Raw genomic sequence first — 26,460 nt, 5'->3', positions numbered from 1 at the left:
AGGCCGCGCCGCCGCCACTCTCTATCTCTCTCTCTCTCTCTCTCCCTCTCACGATGCCGCCGCAGCCACCGCGGTCTGCATCAGCAGTGCGTTCGCCAGTTGCAGCCGACAGCAGTAGCCGCGGAGCGTGATCCGTCAGTTCTGTGCTTCTCTCCGCGACGACAGCCGTGTAAAGCTCTCAGTGCCTGTGCCGTTGATACCGCCGCCGCTCGTTCGACCAGTGAATAGTTGTATCGTGGGACAGACTCGCCGAAACAAAGACGGAGCGCGCGCCTCGTCCCGTCCGTGGTGGAGGGCTGGCTGATGCACCGGCCCGGAGGCGTCGGACCTGCCGCCGCCGACGTGCCCAACATCAGTAGCAGTGGTACGGCCCGGGGCCTCGAGCACCACCACCACCACCACCATCACCACCAGAGCGCGGCCGGCGGCGGCGGTGCGATGACCGGCCCGCCCGGGGCTTTCCACTGGGGCGCGGTGCTGGCGGGTCACGCCGCCGGGATGATGCAGCCGCCCGGGGCTGACTACGCACCGGCGCCCGCGCACCACGCGGCCGCTGCCGCTGCCGCTGCCGGTCACCCGGCTATGCCTATGGATCTCCACGTGTCGCAGGCCTTCCCCTACTACAGGTGAGTCTACATCGTAGCGCGGAAACAACGTCTTCGGCTACACAGCGCTGCGCGCGAACCGTCGGCGGACGACCAAAGAAACCCATTATGATTCCCGACTCGTGCGGGGCATTAGCATTCGACTATCAATTATCCCACGCGGCTGTCCCTTTTCCATCGATTATCATCCTCTGATCAGCCGCTGCTTGTGTGTGTAGTGAATGCACGTGTGGCTCGCGCGTCAACAAATTAGAGATAACGTGTGTTTATATCGGTATCGCGCAGATAACATAAGTCGTCGAGTGCAATATATCAATCAACCGGAAGGTCTCTATCAGTCATTTGCAAACTACCTTAGTTATTGACACGTAAGCTGAAGCCTATTTGTTTTGACGGCTGAACGATTTTATTTCGCCTTCGTTCCTTCAGGGTCGAACACTTCTGAATTCACATACCTACACGGCTCTTTGTACGCGGCTACGCGGTAGATACAAGGCTCAATGATGGAATAAGAGAGAGACTTATGTAGAGCTGCAGTCGAGATGAGAGCAAATAACAACCGGACACGAGTAGCGAGTGCGCGGCCCGTCGTCGTATACGGGCGAGATCTAAAAATAGAGCAAGTAGAGCCACGATTTACTCACTGAACTGTCATGCTAATGCTCGAGTAGACGTCCTATGTGGACCAATCTCGGGATGCATTCTCGACTGTAACGCGGATGTTCGCTAGATGTGCCGATGTTAACAACAATAAAATGAGTTTTGCCAATTTTTCGGAAGCTCCTGTGCGCCACTGGCTATAGTATGAGTCTTACCGTTACTCATTAGCATTCCTCTATATCCGTATATAATTAAACGAAAACTGCCAAGACCGTTTTCGTCACTCCGATCCACCCGCATTAAATTCCCAGTTGAACGACATCAGCCGCCGCCAAATATTCCGAAAACAAACATCCCATGTATTACATAATAGATGAGTCAAAAGCCTTCATTGTCTGTCGGCATGCAGGCCCATGTCCGCGGGGCAGACCGGAAGAGAACGTTGCGCGATTTATCCGACGAGCGCGCGCTAAACGAAGACGGCACGCGATCAGGAGACTCCGAGCTGCATACGAAATCATACCGATTATTTCCACGCCGATAACGGATATTGAATGCGCGAATTTTCGACCCAGCGTGGGCAGAAGAACTCGCTCGAAAAATCACACGTCGCATGCGCGCATAGAAAGACGAGGCGAGTGAGAACGCCGACGTCGAGTATAGGCGGCTGGTCGCGCTCCGAGCGTTATTGAATGATGGGCCAGCCAACTACTAATAGGGCCGGACGCGGATTCAGGACCGCATGCGCATAAGAAGCGGCGAGAGCGAGAGAGCGTATTCAAGGCTGCCGCTGCAAGTTCGGCACTGCGTCCCCCCACGTTTCGGCCCCGATCTTTTTGCGACGCCGAGGCAGGGAGAGCCGGTCCTTCAATCGAGGGCCGCTCGTCGCGCGCTACAAAATTCTAAATTTAACCGTTGCAGCTCCTCGGATCTCTCGCGCGTTTGATTTATTCGATCGGTTGGGAAACAATTAGTACCGGGGCCTGATCGATTCGCGCGGGAAAAAACACAGACTCGCGATCGTTGCACATTTGACGAACGTCCCAATTATCATTTCAAAGAACGCATGCACACAGCCGAGCTGCTAAATCACGCGGGGGCAATCAGCAAAGCTCTATCGGCGAAGTGGAGCAGTGCTCTGTCGGAAAGAGAGATCCCCTAATAAAATGCCGTGGTTACGAAGCTGCAGAGACGCTAATAAGGCTTATTTACGCGAGCGCGCGGCCTCGTTGCGCCGCGTAGATTAGAGAAGAAAAGGAGGGAAGCTTTTTCGCTTCCTGCCTGTCTGCGCCGCGCACCTATATCGGCGCGGTTAGAACAACAGAAGCTATTGCCGCTGCTGCACACCGGCCGATAAATAACGCGCGGAGGCTACGCTGGAAGGTTTTTGCCCAGCTTTCTTGTCTCGGGTGTACATCAGACATGGTTCGATGCCGCCGTGATGAGCTGCTGATCTCCGGGAGTAGGTTATAGGGACTCGATACTATAGAGGTATGGAGCCCTAAATATAACTTTTATTTTTAATCGGCGTTTTTGAATTCTTACGCGGCGTCGAATATCGGCTCGAATTAAATTTAGATTCATGCAGAGAGACGATGGATCGCTTAACGCGTAATTCCTTAACGATCGCAACACTGTGCCGAGCGACAAAAAGGATGAGCGAGTTTATAAGTACGTGGAAAAAAAGGAAGGAGAAGCAGGAGAAGAGAGGCTGCAGCCGCGGGAGAAAAAGAGCGCCGCAATGCGATGCCGATCGCTGCGAGTACGAGCTTCTCGTTTTCCTTAGCGATGTTGTCCGACAACGAGCTTTAAGTACACGCTCATTTGCCAAAATCGCTGTCGAATTACGAATTTCACGTGAGCTACGGCGGCGAGATCGATTCGATCTTTCGAGGAGTTTTCGCTCCCGGGAAAAAAAGCTCGCGACCGGCTGATGCAGTACAACGCGCGGGGGGGAAGCCGGCGATCGATCATTTGTTTTTTGTCAGCAGGCATCGCAGGACGTTTAAAATAATTGTCGACGGTAATCGTCGATGTCAATGATATCGTCTCGCGATCTTCCATCACAATCGAGAGATACGGCTAATTGCTGAACGCGCGCACTCGAGGAATGCACCCGTGACGACTCGCGCTCAACTTTGCGCGAGGAACGGCGGAACAACAATGTGGATCGGCGAATCCGTAATCACCGTAATTATCATGCACATTAGGCGCTAATCGAAAAGGCAAGCACACACTGCTGCAGCCCCGTGTAGAGAGAGAGACGGGCGGCCGGGGCAATTTTGGCTACTCGCCTCCCCCTCCCCTGCAGCGATCAAAATAATAATAAAAGCGCTGCTGGTGCGAGATAGATCGGGAGAAAGCGAGCGAATATAAGAGCGCGAGAGAGAGAGAGAGAGAGAGAGAGAGAGAGAGAGAGAGAGAAAAGTGCGTGCGGAGGCAGGCCCGCAGGCGCGTCGTTGTATAATACGGCTGCAGCAGCCGCCGCGCCGGACTTTCGGCAGGCTATAATCAATTCTGATTGCAGTCGACGGCGGCAGCGGCTCGAGCCCTCGATACAAAAAGAAGTCGACTGCTCCGCTGCCGCAGTTTCGGCCAGATATAGAGAGAGGCAGAGAGTGAGCGCGGGACTGAAAGGAAGCAGGAAGAGTAGGAGGAGCGGCGTAGGAGGAGAGCTGCGAGCGGGACTTATATTCCGGCGGGCTGCGCCGCGAATTTCGCAGATACGGAGGAGATTGCCAGAGCTGCATCGGGATTGAATGGTAATTATATCTCGGCTCACGATGATGGCTCGCTTGTTACCGAGAGGCGGATAAGCACTGGAATCGAGCCTGCGCGCGCGCGATCATCCTGCGTGCGGAATTAGCGGCTTCGCTGTAATGATCGTGTCCTATTCCTGTCCCCCGATATAATGCACACACGGCTAATATCGCGAGCACGAGCTCTACTGTGATCCGTCTCATTTTTGTAATACCCTAGCTTTTTTGTCCGCGCACCTTGTTTCTTTCGATCGTTCCCCCGAAAAGAAAGTATGCGCGCGCGCGACCACTTTTTGCGCTGCGGAACGCGGCTCGGGATTCGGGTACACCTATAGAGCGTAATGCCGCCGCACGTGCCGCGCCGCGTAAAAAGCCGAAATTCGGTGTACGTGTGTGTAGTTCTGTACACACGTATACACGCAGAGAGGAGCCGATTGGTTTTGCCGATCGCGCCGATCGGTGTAGTCGTGCGTGTAACTACGCGATCGTCTCTCCCTTTTTCTTGCAGTGTGTGCGTACGCAAGAAGCTTATTCCGTCTGTTAAACGTTCCGTAAATCATCGCTTCTTGCGCGTGAAGGGATTTCGAGCGTGTGTAGAGGGCCGATTACGATCCGGAAATTTCTCGCCTTGACGAACGCACTCGCAGGAATTTTTGCCAACTTTGAGGATGATTTTTGTCAGGTGGAATGCGCGCGACACCTCGTTATTTCTTCTTTTCTGCTGGTATTCGGAAAGGAAGAGCGCAAACTCATTATTCCGTCCGTGCCATTAGCGGCGATTCATCATCCGCGCGCGATAATCTAATAGCTTCCTCGCATCGTCGATCTGGGAGGTCTTGAACTCGGCTAGAATGATCCGCCCGCCTCTATAGGTGTAGAGCGTAGGTACACCCGTACATCGGCCCGTGCGTGTCGGCGATCAGTCACGAGGCGCACACGCCGGGCCGCGGAACCTGTACTGTAATGCGCGAGCGATTTCCGATCGCCGCTCGCGCGCACGCGGCTGTGGGTTAAGCGGCAGCGTCGAGCTGTTTTCGTGCTATGGGTGGCCTGCGTGATGATACCATCATGACCTCTTATACACTATGCGCGATGGGTTTCGAAAGAATTATCGCGCCGTTTTTCGCAATCGATAATGACAATCGGAGAATCTTATAATGCGAGTAATTTTAAAATCATCTATAGCGCATTACTCCTTTCGCAACGCATATATACGTTTTTCGCGCGTCTGAGAGGTTGCTCGATCGTTGACCAACACACACAGCACCTTTTTGTCAAACGACGTGAACATTATCGCGAAAAGCACGAGTTGCGCAACGCTCGATATGCGCGAGCGTAGAGAGTTTCGTACAGCGTAATATAATGTTCTCTCGCTCGGTTTTTTCGCGCGCAAATGTGTCGGCGTGCATTATTTTTACGAAAGCCGCTCTACGGCGTTATATGCCTACTTGTTTGTGAAACTACGACGTGCGCTGGTACACAATATAAAAGAGATCTCGCGCTCTCTGAATGGGGCGTTTTTTAATGCACGGTCGCGACGTAACTCGTTTGCCGCGCGCGAGCGCTGTACGACTATGAGAGAGAGAGAAGGAGTCGTGAAAAAATAGATAAATCTTTTGGCGCCCATAAAACAAGCTTTAGTATTCCAGATGTTGAATAAAATAAAGGTTAAAATTTATGGGCCAGGTTGCGCGTAACGAGCCACTTGCTCCCGCCGTCTCTCTCTCTCTCTCTCTCTCTCTCTCTCTCTCTCTCTCTCTCTCTCTCTCTCTCTCTCTCCCGAGTATTACACCGAGTCGCGCTCCATCTTCGTAATTCGTTCACAATGACGAGCTTTGATGGAAAAATTATTGTGCAGCGCGAGGTCTTTTTGAATTTCAAATTAATCATGCGCGAGGAGTAGGTTTTCCTCGACAGAAATAACACTCGCAGGTAAAAAAGTCATCGACGGCAGTACGATCGAGAATCCGTCAAGCAAATTTTCATCACGTCGTTACACGCAACATAAAGCCGAGGCGGGACAAATCGACACCTCGTATATAAGTCGTTGGAGTTCGTAGCGAGAAGAGAGAGAAAAAAGCGAGCGTAAAACGAGAACAAGAGCGAGAAGGGCGACGGAAAACGGCGTCGAGCGGGTTGCAAAGTTAATGAGAAGACTCTCTCGCGCGCCGCCGCCGCGAGTTAATTCCTGCGCTCGGCGATGAGAGTGGCGAAAAGAAGGGCGTCGCAGCGAAAAGAAGGGAGAGATGGAAAAAATACTCTCTCTCCCTTGGAGAGACTCTTCGGAGCGTAGCTTAGCATACTTTATTTGATTTTTTGTATTGGATAATAGTCTCAGGTAATAGGGTACACGCGAGGGAGCGAAGTCGAATTTTTGCACCCCCGCGCACACAGCGGCGCCAGTGTAGCAGCCGCACTGCATTAACGAATTTACATTTTTTAAATGGGAGGGTTGCCGCCACTGCTCTTTTCCTTACGCCGTGTTTGGCCGCACACACAGCCCGAGGGTGATAACTTGCGAGCCATTTGTTCCGCGCTCACTCTCCCTCTCTCTCTCTCTCTCTCTTTCTCAGAGTCTCTCTCGGCGAGAAATGAAACCGCGTCGCTGACGTTCTATCTTAATAAAGAATCACGAGAAGCCGTGCTTTCGCGGAGACACGCTCTTCCGGCAGCGAGCGAGGGGAACAATTAATACCGATCGTCGGGGGTGTGAGGATCACCGTCGAGGCAGCTGTTAATTTGCAAAGGCGATTAGCGCCTCACCGCTCGCGGGCATTTGTCAGGATCGAGAGCGAGAGAGCTTTTCTCGCGTCGAGGGAGAAATTGATTGGCCGCGAATTTTCCGCAAACTTGTTGATCGAAAATAAGCGAACAGCAGCATATGTTTCATCTAATCACGCTGGATGTTCCAGCATTATCGGATGCTGTGTAGTGTAGGAGCTGGCGAGAGAAGGAAGGGAAGAAAAGGGGGCGACGACGCCCGAGTGCCGGCTATACATATTTAATGAGCCCCCATGCAGCAGCAGCGCGCGCGCAACACACTCGCGTCGGCGTAAGAAGAGAGGCAAGACTCGCGGAATATTTTTATTCAAATCAACTGTGGCCGGGATATCAAAGAAAAATACAGAGTGGCTTTCCCGCATGCATAAGCTTATAATCCGGCAGGAGCGACACCGCGTATAATGTATATTTCAAAATCTGCCGCGCTCATTATGTGCGGCCCCTCTTCCACTCTCACAGCTCTGTATATATAGCTATACGCTGTGTAGACGAGAGACGACGTCTTATCTGCGAGAGACTTTTCGGGGATTCGATGCCAATCGCTTGATGTATGTATACCGCGCGCTGGGGTGGCCGATTCGTCTTTTATTTTTATCCCTCCCGCAAAGTGGATCTTCTTCTCCTTCGCCTTCCCGCACAACGCGATGCCTAATCAGAAGAATAATAGACGCCTTCGACAGATGCTCGCTACTGCTGCTGCTGTATGATCGATGCGAACTATATTTTAATGAGCCGATACCGTCGAACGATTACTCTCGCGCTCGTATAGTTATAGGTATCTAGATACAAGAGATTTTTATCGGGACGAAACCGCATTCCGACGTATAACAACGCGAAAATCCTCGCGGTTCTCGAGGAAAAAAGGGATATCCCAGCAGCTGCGACAAGCGCAAGAAGCTCGTGAATCATCGCGCGTTATTGTAATACACGCGCCTACCTACTCTCTCGCGCTCCGAGTCGTGAGTCCAATAAATATAAAAACACATTACTCAAACGAGCCGTGCGCCGGCCTCGGATAATAATGAGATGGCCGCCTCGTATTTCATGCGCAATGCAAACACGCATTGGCTCTTGAGTTATCGGCCGGACTTTTGCGCGCGAAAAGTGCGATTTTATTTTCATTTTAGCGCGCGTAATTTGTAAGTAATTTTGCGAAGCGTAAACGATTGAATCGCCGTGATTTTATGAGCGCAACGGCCTGCATCGATGATAATAAAAATTACGCAGATTCGGGCAGCGTTAATTGGTAGAGGCAACGATCGAGTAAATATTTGATTTTAATGTCGATCTTGCAAAGAGCCGCAAATTAGCCGTGTTGACTCGCCGTGACGAGAGCGCGACGTGAGATACGCCTCGCGGTCAATCGAGTATTCGCGAGGCGATTGAGTTTTACAGCGTCGATTACAAATAAAACAAGAGGAAGAATGCAGCCGAGTGCGCGGGAACACAACAACGAAATTGAACAAGTAGATGCAAAGTAGGTTAGACACGCCGCCGGGCTTAACAGCAGCAGTAGCCGAGGGTTTAGCCGCAGTCGAGGCGACTTGATAAGGTTAAATGTAAGATACGGGGGCGTCGGGAGGTCAAGTGGCTCCGTGGGCGAGCGCGTCACCGCGAGCGGAGAAACGCCGCCGATTAACCGCTCTCTTCTCTCTCTATACCACACAGTACACATCTCGAGTTCACTCGCACCTCGGCTATTCCTTCAATTTTTTCCGCGCGCACGCGGCCGATAAACCACCGGCACGCTTCTTCCTCGAAACGTCCGCCGAAGCGCGTCCGGCTCGTCGGCGGTTCTCCCAAAAAAAGCCTCGGCTCCCGGAGAGGAGAGGAAGACAATCACCCCGAAAGCCGGCGAAAAAACGAAGCAGGAGCGCATAACACGCGCGCGTCCTCGTCTCGGATTTAACGAGCGCACCGTTATGTCGAGATGATTTAACTTATTACCGACGACGACGACGAATTTGCGAGCAGGCGTATGTGTTTTACACTTTGGCACCTCCTCGTAACGGTGATTTCGTTCGATTCTTTTTTCTCCGACAACAACAAACCGCAGGAATTTTCACGCAGTCACGATTATTTTCTCAGCGGAGCTCGATCTCCTAAAAACGCTCGATTGCCCCAGAGCCGAGTCATGAGAAAAACCCATACTCTCGCGCGGTACACGCGCTTTCCAATAACGCTGTTTTTTCTCCCTCTCGTCGTCGCCGCGCGAGCGTTTTCGATACCTATAAGACCCGTAATAGGCGTAATGGTGAATAATGCCTCGGAGCGAAGCAACCGTCGCGCGTCGAGTCTTCGATATAGAGAGAAGGGAGAGCGGAGCATATCAGTCTTTCCGTTACCTTTTTCTCCTGCTTTTTTTCTTCAGCTGTACTTGTATCTTTACGTTCAGGTACCGAAGTTCAAGTACTGAGCATAGTTGCATTATCAGTGTAAAATAGAGAATATGAAGCCAGCAGTTATAGCACGAGCGAAACAACGAGGCTGTCTCGGCATAGACGGCACACCGCTATATCTATTACCAGAAAGTGGCCCTGCGCCACCTATCGGCACTTTGAAGTATATACATCGGCTGACTCGTATAAAGATATGCCCTCGTGCAGAGCAGAATTGAAGGGGATAATCCAGAGACGCTATAGAGGAGGAAAATGACTCGTACGTGAGGTGGCTTGATGGAGGCGATTGTTCATTGTTTAACGTCCATTTCAATTACGAGCGAGTGGCAGCGCTTTCGGCTATTAACTCGCTGCCGCCTTCGAGCTCTCGGTATATACTGCAGCTTCTGGCTCGGTTGCTAAAGTCGTTGAAGACAAGTGCAGCCGGCCTCGCGAATTTTCCCACGACCGATCCAGTCTTTCTTTCTGCCTACACACGCGGTATGTACGGATCTAAAGTCATTTTTAATGCATGCACCTGATGAGGTCTATTAAGCGTTGCTACTGACGGGCTTGGCGATCGAATTAAAATGTCGACAAAAGAATCCGATGATTAGCGGTGAACAAATTGCACAAGTTTTTATTCGACCAGTCGCGTTTTCTTCTTCTAAATATAAACAATGTATAGTTGAAAAATCAATCGATTATCCCGCATAAGCAGCCTCGGCCACGTCGTACATCTCCTTACAAGACTCTCGAGCTCCCCCCGACATATCCATACACGAATAAACGATGAATAATACAGGCGCGCTGTGCAATTAGCCGCGTCGTAGCCAATTTAATCGGCGCATTATCGAGCTGTACCGGGGAGACGAACATCGGCTTTTTCCTATACTCGCGTGCTCGTCGCGCGTCGCAGCGGGTGAACTTCCGATTTTGAAGAAGAGGCTGCCGCGCCGGAGGTCGCCTGATATGACGGATGATCGGTGTAGCTTCTTGTCGGACGGCGATTGTTACGAGGGGGCACGTCGATGCGCTCGCTTGTATCGTATATTAGTTGCTCTGCACTCTGGAGGATTTGAGAAAAAGTCGCGCGAGGCCATTTATGGCTTTCAATCGCGTAGAACGATGATATGATTGATCGCCGCGTCGACTCGCGTTCATATGCGGCTTTTTCCATTTCCAGACCACACACGCCAATCCGTGCGTATTTCGAGAAGAAAAGAGACAATTTTTTTCGTGGCGTTATAGATCAATATATAGATAAGCCGAGCGAGTACACAGTATGATTCCGCGACAGAGAGAAGATCGGTACTAGCGCGCTCGGTAATTTGTCCCGGCGAGCGATCGCAGCCGCAGATTCGGTTTATGCAAAAAAGAATAAATTATACAGACGAACCGCGATACACGGCGGCGGCAGCCAGATTCCGAGATACCGCAACGGGGGGAAGCGCGTATCGTAGCCCGGAGCGACGCGCCGGTATATACCGATTCCTATCGACGGAGTCTTTTATATAACACGTTTATGTACACTCGATCGCGGGGGGATGAGAAAATTTTGCGCTCGAAGATAGATAGCAATAATTCGCCCTGCTCACAGTGTGCGCACGCGCGAAGTGTATAATACCGATATAACGGAAGCTCGATCGGTAAGGCTACTTGAGCAAGCGAGCCGTTGCCAAATGCGATTCGTGCCGATCGAGACACATAATTATACCGGGAGCGCAACTCTCGGGATTTTTATTATAGCCAACGACGTTTCGTTCCGGCGCGGCCTAGTTATTTGCATCACGCGCTATCAAAAAAAGACGCGCAAAAATGTAGGCCCTGCACACGGCAAAAGCGTTTCACGCGATTTGGACAGCGAGCGCAGTTTCGTCATCGGCTGTGATATACGTATACCCGACGTTCGGACTTTAAGAGCCGTCCTTCATTTGCATATCTGCATAGCTCGCCGGACTCATTACCGATTTTTCTGTTTCTTTGCTTCTTGCCCTCCTCCTCGTCTTCCTTTTCTGCGGCGCTGCGTTGACAGCGCACAGTCCCCTCGGAGTCTCATAAAACTTCTTTATCACCGCCGAGTTTTTTCTCACGCGGAGATTAATCCTTTATTATTTCCCAGAGAGAGAGAGGTATAGCCGTCGCGTATACTTGTATATAAACAGCGTCCAATTGCGTACACAGAACGGTAGATCCTCATTAAAATGTAAAATAATTTTCGTCGCCAATAAATTCGCGCCTCATTACTAAGCGTGTCGCTCTTTAATTGAAATCCCGTGTTTTCTCGCTAAACTTGCATCAGTAGCTCGGCTTCCAGGTTTCCGCTTAAAATGTGTTACGCGCGGAGAGTTGGGAGAGAGAGAGATAGAGAGAGAGAGAGAGAGAGAGAGAGAGGGGGGGGGGCGATAAGAAAAGCGCCCGATGAAGTGGTTCGCGCGCTGCGACACTCTCGATACAAAGTCTCACGCGCGGCCGATCGCGTGCGATGCTAGAGTTGAGGGAGTTTATCGAGAAACATCGACAACCTCTCGATTTATGCGTTTCTCCTATACACTCGCCGGGAGAATTTCGAGATTGGCGCCACGAAAGCTACTGGCTACCGCGTTTCTGCAGACTACTGTGAGAGAATTTCTCATCTCCGATTTTATACGGCTGAAGAAAAAGTCCGCGTGCGCACGGCTAGCCGAGGAGAAAAAAAAGAAGCGCGTGTGGGAGTAGGAGGAGAGAAGGTGGCCGAGTGAAAAATGAAAGAGCCGCGCGCAGCGTTGTACCTTCGCGTCAAAGCGTAAAGTCTGAAGCTGTTAACTTCTGATCGATTCTATCCCCGATCGCGATCCGAGCCGGTCATATATTACAAGCTTTAATATTAAATTCCACCCGTCACTTGTAATAAACTTTCCACTTATCCGTCCCGCGCTCGCTCTCTCGCTTCATTTTATCCCAACGAGCTTTGCCTTGGCTGAACCTACATATACCTGCTTGCGCGCGCGAAGGGGAGAGACTGCGCTTGTTAGCAAGCGTCGTGTCAAATGCGCGATATCTATAAAGCCGACTCTGCATCGGGGCTATTAAAATATCGCGACAACTCAATCAATAGGCGATAAGAGCTGGGAAAAATTGGTTCGCGCACGACGCGAAGCGATTTCGGAGCGCGTTTACGCTCGTCCTTAGGATTATAATGCGCGAACGTGGAAAAAACGGTCGGGCGTATGCGGCATTAATCAGCCGACAATGCCTGTATATACGTATAAACGAGCGGTCGTATAGAGCGATATATACCCTCTTTTTCTCGGCGATCAGCGCCTCGCAAGATCGAATACACGGACTCGGTTTCTTTTTACACATGCCTCACTCTCTCCCCTCCGAGACCGGCGAGTCTCGCGCAAGAAAAAGAGAAAGAAGGCAGAGCAGAGCGAGAGAGAAAGAGAGAGAGAGAGAGAGAGAGAGAGAGAGAGACCCAAAGGACTCTGTCTCGCTTACACGGGTATCATTGTAGCTTGCGCGGACTCGTTTTTCATCGGCAAAATAAAAGGAAGTAATTAATCGCGGCAAATCGAAGCCCCGAGAGAGAGAGAGAGAGAGAGAGAGAGAAGGAGATCTCTCTCGCACACACAAGCACACACGCGTGTACGGAGAAACGAGCTACTGTTGCAGCAGGAATTTCTGTCATCGCGAATCAACGTCCTCCGAGGGGCTGCTGCAGCGCGAGGAAAAAGAGGAGAACGGAAGGAGAAAGAGAGAAGAAATCGGCCGCGAATCGCCTCCCACTCTATGTTTTCTTGCGCGCCTCCGGATGATCGGAGCAGCTCCTGCTGTACACACGCACACACACACACACGCTCGCTCGTCGCAGCTGTTTTGCGTCCTTTTCCTTATCGGCCGCAGCCCTGCGCTGTCTCCCTTTTTATTTAATAATTGGAACGCCCGGTATGTCGGCTATATCTGTTCCTCGAATCCACTTCCATTTGTGGGCAACGCTGACACACACACAAACACACGTCCGCTACACGACACGCGATTTACAGGCTCGCATCTGCTGCAGCCACTCGTCTATTTGCTCTCCTGAATCCGTTGTTTATTTTCGCTTCCTCTTTTTGCTCCTCTTTCCGCCGCTTTTTCCCTCTTCTGATGCATGGCGAAGCAGACCGCGCGCGATAAGCCCTTTTGCGCTGATCAGTAGGGAATCGACGTTTTCGCGCGGGAGCTACTTAGCGCCCGAGATAAGCCGAGTCGCAGTCGATGTCGCGCGCGAGATAATAAGGAGGTTAATTAAGACAGCGCGCCGGCGTTTCGTCTATTTTCATAACGAGCATAGCGTTGCGGCAATCGGCGCCGCGATTCAATAACTCATTATCTCGCCCGCGACGCAACAGCTCACTTTTTGCAATGCTCTACTCAACGGCCCGTAAAGTATTGGCACAAGCTTCGATCATTACCGAAATACTCGGTGAGAAACCGTCGAGCCTCGTGTACTCTGTATACCTATACTGGTTTATAGTTTTTCACCCTCTCGCGGCGGCGCAGCGAAAGACAAATTTCACGGTGCTACACGTTTATTTGCATTTCAATTTCGGCTGAAAAATGCCCGGGAATCGTGGCCAGGAGACAGAGAGAGAGAGAGAGAGAGAGAGAAAAGAGAGACCCAGAGAGGGAGAGAAACTCGAGATGGTAAATCGTTGTTACGCCGCGCGAATATACGCCGCACTGCAGCGGCGGAGCACAGGCCTATAGTTATTTCGAACTGATTGCTCGCGCCCTACTACGCTAAAGTTTCGCGAAATTGCCGTGTGATTTTCCGCGTGATTTCTCCTCTCTTTTTCCCCTCAGAGGAGGAGGGAGGACAAAGTTTTTGCGCGGCGCTTTTGTTTGGAGAAAATTTATGCGCCAATGCAGGCCCGAGATCGCTTTATGGGAACATATTCGTAAACTAGCTGCGCGGCTCGATCGAGCGACGCGATGTATATTAAAAACAGAGATAAAGACGAGATAAATCCCTCCACGGATATAAAGCTACGCGAGCGTCGGAACATCGACTCGTCTTCATTCGTTAGTCGCGGGAAAGAACTCGAACTCGATCCTATTAATCAGTCGTGTTTTTGGGGGGAGAGGGCAGAATATTTATATACGTCGCTCGGCGCGACTGAATGTGCAGTGCGCGCGACCTAGTTTACGAGGCCGACGCGAGAGAAAAAAGCCGTCGTTGGCGCGGGAGCTTTTTCCGAATGCAGATTTACGAACTTCGCGTCTCGTTATGCGCGTATTTATAGTCGACAGGCTAGATCGATGCGGATTTTCTTTACTCTATATGCTCCCATAAAGAAAAACTCGAAACAGCACATGATCCTTACCCCTCGGCACCGCGTCGCATTAGCATACACAGCTCCCGAAATTTAACACGTTTCTTTCCGCGAATCACGCGTTGCTACAAGGAACAGAGAGTGAGAGAGACAACAAGTTACATAAGCTCTCGAGACTCTCTCTCTCTCTTTCTCTCTACGGCCATAGGGGAAACGGCGGAGCAGACATTCCGCGCAGCCGGCGTTAAAGTCAAAGTTAAACTTTACGCGGCACGTGATCGCGAGTAGTAGGCGCCATGTGTGATGCAAAGCGCGTCCGTCGCCACGTATTATGAGTACTTGTAAAGCACGTAATCGCGCCCCGTCGCGTCTCTTTCGTATATATATATTAAGGGGGGAGAGAAAGCCCAAGTTAGCTCGCTCGCGCGCGCGCCGCTGAGCAACTTCGTATATACCCACGAGTGAGCGTCTTCCCTGTATGTGTGTGTGCGTGTAGCGGCACGCGCGCCTGGTCAAGAATCTAGATGAGGCGGAGTTGAGGAAGGCCAATATCGGATATGATAATATGTGTATTTCGAGAGACGGAGCGAACCGGCTGTTGCGAGTTCCATCGATATACCCGCGCGCTTTATCTCTTTTTTCTCTTTCTCTCGACTCAGGCGAAATTCGAGGAAGTAAAAGAAAAAAACGAAAACGATCCTCCCCGCGTGTCGATACGCACGTCGCGGTTTATTGCCGCGGCTCGCGCGCTACATTGATTTAATGCGCTAGTAATTGGGCCGCAGCTATGACTCCCCCTACCGCATAGCGTCTGGCCAGTTCTCGGGCGTGACTACTGTCGTCTCTCTTATCTCGCGATACGGTCGTCGGACACACACACACACAGCATACTCGAGCAGAGCAGCTGTCGGAGCGCAGCCGAGGAGTTTATTGCCGGCTTTATTGCCGTCTCGTCGGCGTCGGCGTCTTATTCTCGGGACTGGACAATTATTAAAGTGCGGATATCGCACCCCCGAGAGAAGCTCGCGAGCGCTACGTACTACGTGCGCCAGGCCGGATCGCGCTAATGCGTCTCTGTGATTTAATTAAAGGGCCCGTCGAGCCGCTACTCTCGCTCTCGAACTGTGGATTTATACGCGATATGGGACTCGGACGATTGAGACGTCTCGCGCTCGTATTTGCTTCCTCTCTAGTGAGATTTGTTTTTTCGTAATTTTCCACCGGCCAACTAACGCGAATCGAAAGAAGACCGCATTTAACTGACTCAATTCAGAGCAATAACTGCCCGTATACAGAGCAGACTCGAAAGCATCCGCCGAGCTATTTTTATGGCTAAATACTTGCCGCGGATATTATCCCCAGGCCGAAAACTCACTCACACCCGCATCCCTCGAGGCGGCAAATAACGCCGAATCAAGGGTGCCAGTATAAGGCATCCGCGAAAAGCCGGCTCGGAATGTTCCGGCTCTGTCGTAATATTTGGCTTTAAATCATGTCCCTGTCGACGGGCGAAAGCATCTTTCTCTCTCTCTCTCTCTCTCTCTCGCCTAGTGTGGCACGTGTGAGCAGCCGCACGTTCTTTCTCCCCGCGCGCGACTTATATGAACTATCCGGCGAAAGTCGAGGGGAGGAGGAGAGTCGAGGCGTCTGGGGGTACGAAGCCTAGCTCCGACATTTTTTTCTTCCTCTGCGCGCATACGAGTCATGATTAACGACGCTTCGATTGTTCGGGACGCGCGCTTTGACTTATTGGGCGCGCGCGCGCGGCTTGTTGTACAATACAGGATAATTTATTGCCGAATTTTCACCGAGTTTAATTGCTCTCCAAAAAATTAGAGGACAGCATTCGCTCAAGAATAGAACCGTCGAGGCTTCTCGGAGAGAGAGAGAGCGCGAGATTAGGCTTACGCGCGCAATTTACGGCGGCGATCTCATTCACGCGCTCGAGGCGGCTTTCGTATAAAAGCTTTTCCCTGTAAGCTGCGACACGCTCTTTCGACAGGGCTACCGCGGCTCTTCTCGAGGGCGTCGATGCGGTGTGCGTTGCTCCTTGACCTCGAGAACGTTATTGTGACGTAATATAAAATTTACTCTTTTCTCGTTGCAGGTATCGAGAGGACGCGCTGTGCTGGACGGAAAGGTAAGACAGCTGAATTTATTCGAAAATTCAATAACGTATTGCGCGCGCGAGAGACAAACGATCCCCGGGGTTGCTCCAATCAATAACAACAGCGGCACCTCCTCGCATTAAACTCCGCGCACTTATAATCAATGAACTCTCTCTCGAGTATTGCTCGCGCGCGCGCGTGCGGTATAACAAATTACGTAATTACAAGCCTCGGGTGAATAATCGGAAACACAAGGACGGGCGCAAAAATCCGGCTCACATACAACAGATCGATCGAGTTCGTTCAACCCCCGAGTGTTCTCTCTCCGGCACATGTGCGCGAGCGCTAATGGCCGAAGGTGTTCTCGTTAGACCTAATAATCGCTCGCACGCTCGTAGATCAGGCCGCGCAGACGAACGGGTTATATAGATGCATCGATGGGCGATTTCAAGGGAACGAGGATGCTTTAATAAGCAATTCCGGCCGATCGAACGGGATTCGCGCAATAACGTTTATAATCTCGAACACACGCATTCGAGTGGTCGTAGCACGGCTCATACCGCGCGCTGCACAGGAGAAGCCGCTGCAGGTAGAGACTTGGCTCGTGTGCAGGAGAAACCGGCCCGGCGAAGTGATCGATAGGGGCAGATTGACGGGGCGACGCAATTCCATTGTTCAAAGCCGCGGCGAGAGGAGTTCGCTCTTCTTACGCGGCGTACACGCTCCCCGACGTAAATCAAGCCAGAGCGCGGGTTGTCGTCGTCACCGCGCGACGAGACGTATGACAGACTCGGGGGCCGGAAAAATGCAGCTTCGATACTCGTTTATCCCGAATTTTTAATTGACCGCCGAATTTAATAAAGCGCGCGGCCTGAATTTTTCTCAATAATTAATGGAGATTAATGAGTCGCGGTTAGGTATCTAAATCGAATATCTGAGAGGGCGCACAGCCGCGAACAATTACGCTCGCTCGCTCGCAGCGTAATGAGCTCATGCCGGAGTTATTTATGGGGCCCCGTTTTAAAAATCCATACGGCCCATGCACTTGATCGAATGTAAAGCAATTTAATTACAAGAAAGCCGGGCCCTTAAATACTCTATTATCGCGCGCTGGTGTAAACGCCTTGAAAAATTCCCGGAGAAAAAGCGCGAGCTCACAAGGAGAGAGAAAAAATGAATAAAATAGCGCGGAGCTGAGGAAAAGGGAATAACGGCGCGAAGAAAGAGAGCGAGGGAAGAGCGAGAGACGGTAATTAATGGTGGCATGGAGAGAAGAGAGAGAAAGAGCGAAAGGGGGTAAGTGCATAGGAGTCGCCGCAATTAACTATAAACGATCGGACGCTAATTGCAAACAGCCGAACCTCGCGAGCGGTAATTAATAACGCGCGTGACGTTATCAGCTCGGGCCCGTCCTGCCCCTCGAGCTTCCTTTTTCTCCCTCCGCGCGGCTGTATACAGCGAATATTCTTCCTTCTTTTTTTTTCATCTATCTCGGCCGCGAGGCGACCTGCCGAAAGAGCAACCTTTGCGTTGCTGTTTATCGCTCTCGGGGCTATATTTCTCTCCGAGCCGCGCTCTTCCGTAATGAGATGCCGCCGAGATGAGATAACCGGCAAAATTCAAATGAGCTGCGAAGGTGTCGCGCCGTCGAAAGTATTAATTTTTCTTCGCTCATTTTTGCTCCTCAAATTCAGTCGCTCGACGGATATGATTCATATACGCAGTGTATATAAAAGTTCGGCGGAACAAAAGTTTGGTTACGCGCCGAGATAGCCGGCCGCATGCTAAATTACAACACAAATCACGCGGTGAGCGCAAAATTTCGTTCCCGCAGACTTGGCTCTCTCTTTCTCTCTCTCTCTCTCTCTCTCTCTCTCTCTCTCTCTCTCTCTCGATAAGATCGAGAGCCGGCGATAAGGAGCGAGCGAGTGTGTGCGCGAGAGAGTATAATATATCTAGAAAAAGAGGAGCGCGGCGGCGAGCTCGCAAATTGGGCCTTCGCTGCCGGTCAATAATTATCGGGCGCATATCGATTAAACGCGCAGCGGCAGCAGGAGCGAGCCGCGCGCCAGCCTTGATTGATCAGCGATCGAGGCTCGATACGGAACGATGCAGTGCGCCGAGGATTCTGCTGGAAAGTTGGAAGCCTTGAGAGGAGGCTTTTGTGCATACGCGTTTGAGCTTGGATTTTCCTTCGGACGGGAAATGTTTGTTCTCGCACTCTATCTAGCGAAAGAGAGTCGATCTCTGCGCAAAAAAAGGAAGGAAAGAAGACGAAGTAATCAAGCTCCCGCGCGTTTTTTGTGATCCTCTTCTCGGCTCTCAAAAGCCTCCGATTTAACTGGATGTCGTTACTATGCTCGGGCATTGTTGTCGTCAGCCTCTCCTCCCTCTCTCCTCGCATTGTCCCTCTCGCCGTCAGCATCATCGAGCGCGCGGCGGCTCCGATCCGATGCTGTATTTATTGTATCGAAGAGAAAGGGGGGGGGAGGAGAGGAGAGGAGCCACATTCCGCGCGTATATGCGCCGCCACCGTAATGAGCGGTCTCCGGTCCTGTCCGTCTTTTCGTCCCCGGCAGCTCGTCGTCCGATCTTCCTCTTTTGATGCTGCTCTTTTGCGCCGAGGTCCTTTGGCTCTCTCTGTGTCGCTGTACTGTAATATAGGGAGATTCTCTTCTCGCCTCTTTCGCGGATTTTCGAGAAATGTTCGTATAGAATGGAATTCGTTGACCGCAGTGACGTACGTGCGAAGCTTCCAATTAGCTGTACCCTTGATGAGCCTCGAGTGTATAAATTGTGCCGAATTGGCCAACTTACCGGACTATTAGCTCAAGTTAGAGCCGTGGAAAGTTCGCGCTCGCCTACTCTTCCGTGAGAATTTTTTAATCCACTGTAGCCATTCGGATAACCCAGTCAACATAAACTTCAGCGAAAAAGTAATCAAGCGCGCTTACAGCATCGGTCGTAATAAACACATTCAGCCCGGCAGCACATCAGGCGCGATAAAAGCTAGTCCAATAAAGATATTGGACTTTCGCACTCGAAAATTAAGTCTTCCGCCAGTCGATTAGCCAAGCGGGACGCTGCAAACAAGACGGCTCGTACACGCGGAGAACACAGCGCGCGGAGCAAAGAATACGAGAAGAAGAAGAGGAGGAAGAAGTCAGGCGGGGGCATATGCTGCAGACACACAGGAGGCGCTTGTCGATTCAAATCGCGTGCGCGCGCGCGTATGAATGAACGAATGAGTGGGCGCAAGCGAGCAGGTGAGCTGCTAGTATCTATAGCTAGTGGCTCTCAATGGGGAAGCCGTGTATACAGTACAGCCCCGGAGGCGATGCACCTCAGAACCACGTGTGCAGTGATTTAGTAAACGGAACTATTCACAAAAAAAATTAGAAACAAGCATGATCAGGAAACTTGGACAGTTATAGCATGAGCATCCCGAGCAAAGAGTGGTTTTGACTTTAGGTTGGAGTTCTTCTATAAGTACATTCTGCGCGCGAATTGTGATGAGGGAGGTCGAAAAAGGCCTATGCGCCACCTATCGTTGCTGACCAGATACTATGCAGATAATGGACATTTTCAGATGGACCAGTAGTAACTTTTTCATCTTCCCATATTTCAAAATCGAACCACTCGATCCCCCGCAAAAAGACGTTCGCTCCCGCAATTTTCGGCCCGATCTCTTTCCCCGCCGCGCAAAAGCGTTCAATCGTCCGATCCGGGAATCGCGTAAAAAGCCTCATATCCCCGTGCGCGCGCGCGCGATATGCTCTCTTTCTCGAACCGAAGGAATTCGATGCCGCGCTCTGGCACATTTTTTTCCAAGCTCGCGGGAGAATGCAGCTATTAGAGACGAAACGAGTGCTTCTTCTTCTTGCATGTCCCGCCCCATAAAACGAGGCCTGAATTAATCAATCGGGCACGTGTTCACAGAGCCCATGTTTACCGCGGGAACGAGGCAGCTAATCGCGACCACATGCTTTTTTCCTGTACTTCTCGCGCGCTGTCCCTTTTCGCCGAAAGCGCGGAATAATCGAGGAGTGCTCTGGGTTTTTGCGTCGGCAACCGGTCACTATAGCGCATAAGAGTCAGCTCAAATTTAATTAACCGAGTGATTTCGCCTCGAGGTGTACGATGGCTTTTCGGAACGCGTGTCGGAACGTCGCGCGGAAGAAGAAAGCGATCGTATGTGGCGTAAGCAAATGAAACAAAACCGCGGGCATATCAGAGCCCATCAATCGAGGGGAACCTCGCGCTGCTGTACTCTCTAGACGCACCTGACAAACGCATCGTTAACCGGAGGACATACGTCTTCGCGCGCTGCGACTGTACGGCAAAAACCGATGGAACTTTATATAAGATATTCAAGAATTTCCGTACAAGCCGTTTTCGCGTGTTTTCACCTCGTCATTACATCGCGCGTCGCAAGTCACATTCGACGTGTGTGTATACATACGGAGATCAGTCAAGCCGATCGTCGCGCCGTGTGTACACAACAAGAAAGCTCAGCGCGCTCAGGCTCTGAAAATATCGAAAGATTCGCTGAAAAATATCCCCGCGCGAGACGTCCGTCAGCGAGAAAAAGCGCTAGCGCTCGCGCGGCCAATCAGCAGGTGGTACGCCTCTTAACGAGGAGATTCCGAGATTCATTCTTTATCCTTCGACGGTAATCGGACGCCCATAAAGAAACGGCTGCTGCAACCGGGTCTGTCTGTCTTGCCTTTTTTTCTCTCTTCGCGATCGCGGGCGTTCCGCGGCTCTTTCTTCCCGTCTTTCTCACTCTCGCTCTATACGCTCGCTTCGATTCTGATCATGCAAACTCGAGAGCGGCCGAGTCGTCATTTGTCCGGCGACACACTTTTTCCATAATATAAGCTCGAGATTCCGCGTTTAATTGACGTGTGCGGAGGCTCTCTTTTGTGTCCGGCCGTCATTTTTTCCGCTCGTAAAGCACGGCGCGAGGCAGAGTGGCACACTTCGGTGCGGTCGTCATCCGCACTATTTTTAAAGAACTTCACGAGCCGAATGACACGCGCGTGTTTTGTCGTTGCGGTACTAAGTAAACGTCGGCGGCACGCGCGATCGTTTCCTTCGTTGCTTTTTTTCTTCTCTCGTCTCCCGGTGCACTTTCGGATTCTTGATCTTGTTAGGCTGATCGATTTCTTTGGCCGAGGCATTCGCGATCTTTAATTGATTTTAATGATAATTGACAAGCGGCCAAATTGTTCCCTTACCTCTCGATGGCTCGGCCGAGCGGTTGTTTGCTCGGCGCTTCTCTGTATCGATAAAAATCGAACGACAGATGCGATCGTACCGGTTCTCTCTCTCTCTCTCTCTCTCTCTCTCTCTCTCTCTCTCTCGCTGCTCCTCTTTTTTTTTCTCGAGCTCGTATCGGGTGTACGCAGAAGGGTTATAAACGTCCGTTCGATCTGCATGCGTATACGCGCGAAGAAAAAAGCAGCAATAACGAAATCGAATAAAGATCGAGCGTGAAATATAAATCAAACCGCGCGAGCGGCAAAAAATCATTCCGTACACTGAGAGCGGACGTATAACGACGCGTAGGTATAGAGCAAGAAATCATCCCATAACAAATGCCTCCTCGCTCGCTCGACGGCTGTGTAGCGCTGAATAAAAGGCAAAAAGAATCGGCACAATGAGGCGCTCCTTCGCACCGATAAGAAGACCGCTCACTCGGTGCTCGGTAGTGCGCGTGTTTCAGCGAAGAAGAGCCTGCACAGTCCATTCGCGGCGCGAGAGGCAAAAAGACGACGCGGAGCAAAAGGGCGAGTGTCGCATACGTACATGGGATATACCCTCGCAGCTACTCGTAATTAGTAGGAATCGACTATTAATCCGAGTGTCCCGCCGACGATGTTTCTTTCGGCGCTCTCCTTCTACGGCCGACCCTCGTCTCTGCGGCTGCCGCTTTTCTCGAGAGGATGAACTCTGCAGGTGTGTTGCTCGATAATGGAAATGATTGTTTTAAGTGCTGTGTACGGCTTTCCGCGAGCGTCGATTGCATTTACCAGTTTTAACGAGCAGCTTGGTGCGCTGTCGCACGAGAGCCGCGCGTGAGTCAGGGGAATAACGCTGATGCATAAAATCTCGAAAATGTAAAACACTTCGCCGGAATCCGTCTACTAGAGCGCGTTTCCTAATTCCTAGAGCCTTATCGAGCCTCGCGATCTGCGGACCCGAAAAGAGCGTATCTTTGCGAAATTCGCCCAGGCCTGACAAATTATCACCTTGTAAATCCACAACACACGTCGTAGACAAAGCCGCACGCGCTATACGGAGACAAGGAAAAAAACGTCATAAAGCCAGAGGAAGAAAGAAAGAAATAATAAAAATTCGTGTCCCCTAGGTAAAAGCCCGCGAGGAACCTATATACGCGACATTAGGCGTCGGCGGTCGCGTAGTATACACGCACCAGTCGGACGAGTTCCCGGTTAAGGCGTTCACCGCGCGATCGCGTCTTGTGCAACCTCGGTTATACGCAGCTGTTTTGTCGTCGAGAATATAGGCGGCCGTACCTCGACCTTTGTCCAATTGAACCGCCTGCGTATAACGAAAAATATGAGCGAAAGCGCCGTTTTTCAGGGAGATGATCCGTATCCAACGACACGCGCAAAACCTTCGGCATTTGAAACTCGGATCGTCGCGCGATATGTTTCTTTCTTTCCGCGCGAGCGCTGCGGATAAATCTGGTTTTTCAAGTTTCTTTCGGCGATTATCGTCGCGCGCGGCGTACGCACACACGCGCGCGAGTCACGCTGCGCGTTACATTTTTATCGTTCGGCAGTTTAGTTATGGACTGGGGCTCGTTTAATTTTTCTCGAGGTATACATTACGCGCGCGTAAGTCCCACCAGGGGATTCGTATGACCCAAATGCGTTTCCCTGTACCGCAAGAAATTAATTTAAGCACTCGCCGGTTATTAGAAACAAAATGCCGCGAATACCATCTCATTGCTGGAACGTGACTCACATGGAATCGGCGGTCGGCCAATAAAAGTCGCGCTGCGTATCGACGGGAAAAAGGTGCGCGTATGAAAAATAGCTCGGGCGTATAAATTTCGCGGTTCGATTAATTATTCGATGCACCGAATCGGGCCTATAAATTTCAATGAAGTCACCCGGGTAATCCATAAGCAATCGGTTGCAATCACGCAAATTAGAGGAATCCCGGCTTCTGCATAAGCCAAAAACTCGTGTCTCTTTCAGGAAATTAAAACTTAAAGGCCCCCTAAGAAGCGATCGCTCCATTAAAAATGCATCTCTGCGACCCTCGAGATAGCTGAGACGCGTCGAAGTCGGTGTGTGTGTGTGTGTACCCGGGACTAATCGCTCGGAGAGATAATCTCGTCGAGAGGCTCAATCGATGATCTCTCGTCGGCGACGGAGAAATCATTGGGGGTATGGAGAGAGGTGAGGCGCAGAGATACCGTGTATACGCGTGTACAACCGAATCGAGAGAGATACCGAGGCTTTATTGCCGTCTCGGGGCTCGCGCGCTCTCGGCCCAAATGAAGATAGAGAGGCTACCCTTCGCCCGCACCCGCGTTAGACTAGAGGGTGGTAACGAAGGGGTCTTTTTCCGTCTCTCCGGCGGAGTGTGTTACACGGCGTCACGCGTGTCGCTGTCGCGTGAAAGAGTTTGCGGCTTGGAGATACACGATTTCGCTTGTTTTTGGGGGCATTTAAATTACTTTGGATTTATTCATACGGAATTATTCTCACCGCGCGAGATGATCTATCAATCATAGACGCGAACGAAAAACGAAAATTTCCACCTGCAAAAAATCCCCACCTCGCAACACTGCCGCCGCACCACGTGCCGCACGTCCACCGCCTACATAATACATAAAGCCGTATCGCTCTTTCTCCTTCTCTTTCTCTCCAGTCTGCCGTCCGCGAAAAGGCATCTCTCGCAGGCACAAAGGGCGGGATACCCTGAATTTTCCGCAGCGGGGCGCGGTGGTGGGGGACGGATCAACCCCTCCGAAAGAGAGCGAGAGTCGTGCTCGCGCCTACGACGACAACACACTCGATCGCACGCGCTCAACGCGGTCGCAGCGCACGGGCTCCCCTCGTACCGTGCTCTACGATTCTCACTGCGATGATCGCCGCGATCGACAGTTCCCGCGTGTCCGTGTGCAATAGTTTCGCGTGATATCCTATGCAATATTACAAGTAAATCAATCGAGATGGACGTGCAGGCGCTCGGCGGGATGTGGCAGGCGCCGAACCTTTACGCGGCCGCGCATCATCCCGCGCTCGTGCAGCTGAGGGCCAACAGTAACGAACTACATTCCTGGTTTAATTCTAGGAAGCCGTCGATGGACGAGGTCGTTAATCCAAACTCCGTCAACGCTCGGTGAGTACATTCTTTTATATTTTTTATATACTTAGTGTATAAACAGGTCTTTCGCTTCAAATAACTTTAGTACTTTCGGAATCGTACTCACCAAAAGTGTCTCCATAGGCGCGCGCTCGAACTTCCTGGCTAGTACCTGCAACAGAGAAATAGATGGCGCATGAGCTTTTTCCTGTTCTCCTCGTGTATGAATATAACTGCAATATTGTGACTGGCTCGATCGAGACGATAAAGACGCGCGAAAAGAAGCCGACCAAAGTGCTCGACGGTTGACCTTTAGCGCCGGGTAATAAGAACGAATGTGATTCTATTACGGGTTCAATTGTTACGGAGCGGATGGTCCGTCGCGGCCGATCTCTTTTCGGCGCGAGAAGACAGTAAAGGCTCGAGGGGTAGATGCGATCGCGCGAGATAAGATCCGCGAAGCCTCTTCCGAACCGCCCGGCGGTTTTATACTCTATTTTCCACAGCTCTATATACTCGGCGCGATATCGGGGATCGAGGAGCCGTAACCCCATTACACCTCCCCGCGTGGCCGCTATCATGAGAATTTGTCGTTTTTCAATGATGCAAATTACCCTGGGAACAAAAAAGGTGAGCCGAGGCTCTCCAAAGGGGGTTACGTTGTAAGTCGGCTTTATCAAAAAAGTATTTCGGTCGAGGCTGGAGAGGAGATTTTACGATTATTAGCAATCGACGAAGCCGGCTTGGTTGGAAAACGACAAATCATCGTCGATATTTATTTATCCAACCGCGATTACTTTTTATACGCGCTTCGAGTCCGTCTCTCTCTCTCTCTCTCTATATATATATATATATATATCCCCTTTACATTGTCCTCCGATCTCGGAGTTCTCTCATTCCGGCTTTTTCTAGCGACGGAATCGAGCGAGTCCCTCCTTAAGCCAGCAAGAGTGTACGGCGACGAGGCGCGTCCGCTATTCTCGGTAAGGTCTTATGCCGCGTTCCACTGCCTTTTCGCTCTTATAAGTCCTTTGCACCGACGGCTTTTTTCAGCATCAGCGCAAGCCGACGACTCGATCCCCCGTATGTGTCTCTCTCTCTAAACCGTGGAATAGCGATGCGCTACATTGAGCGCGCGCGGCTATCTCTCTTTTTTCATAGCTAATTTAATCCGATTATAAAAACGTCATACGTTATTATTTATATCTCATGCTCCTGGTCGAGGATCACTGTGTAATTCTGGATTCGAGGGGAACGGGGAAAAAATTCAGCGCTAGCGAGACCGCAATGACAACGAGAAAAGCGAACGCGCGAATCCCTGGCTGACGGCCGTCTTGATGCCTTAATTATCTCGTCGTTCGCGCATTCGAAAGGGTTCCAAGAGCTCGGCTCCTTCGACTTTTTCCCCCGTTCGCCCGGCGAGAAGTTGGTTGAGAAGGAGGAGCAGAAAAAAACCGGCAGGGAAAACCAGCGGATCTGCGAAGCGAGAAGGGCAAAAAGGGCCTTTCTGGCGGATTTTTATAAACTACTGTGGTCCACGAAGAATATGCTAATTCGCGCGAATTAAACCATTCAGGCGCGAC

At 51.2% G+C, this 26,460-nt stretch overlaps 1 protein-coding gene across 5 annotated transcripts in view; it reads left to right on the top strand.

Annotated features, from left to right (window-relative positions):
* The window catches only part of LOC100122804 (protein trachealess), a 90,125-nt gene continuing 63,665 nt past the window's right edge, over positions 1 to 26,460 (top strand). For 4 of the 5 annotated variants that reach the window (XM_031931825.1, XM_031931824.1, XM_031931823.1 and 1 more), the window contains exons 1-3: positions 1 to 626; positions 16,528 to 16,560; positions 24,866 to 24,913. In XM_031931825.1, the coding sequence (XP_031787685.1) occupies positions 304 to 626; positions 16,528 to 16,560; positions 24,866 to 24,913 (404 nt within the window). In that variant the 5' untranslated portion in view covers positions 1 to 303. Of the gene's footprint in view, positions 627 to 3,817; positions 3,968 to 16,527; positions 16,561 to 24,865; positions 24,914 to 26,460 lie in introns of those variants that run through there. The other variant, XM_031931828.1, reaches the window with a different exon arrangement.

The sequence above is a fragment of the Nasonia vitripennis genome, chromosome 5 (genome assembly GCF_009193385.2).
Source record: "Nasonia vitripennis strain AsymCx chromosome 5, Nvit_psr_1.1, whole genome shotgun sequence".
Lineage (NCBI taxonomy): Eukaryota > Metazoa > Arthropoda > Insecta > Hymenoptera > Pteromalidae > Nasonia > Nasonia vitripennis.
This window is presented reverse-complemented; position numbering and strand designations above follow the sequence as displayed.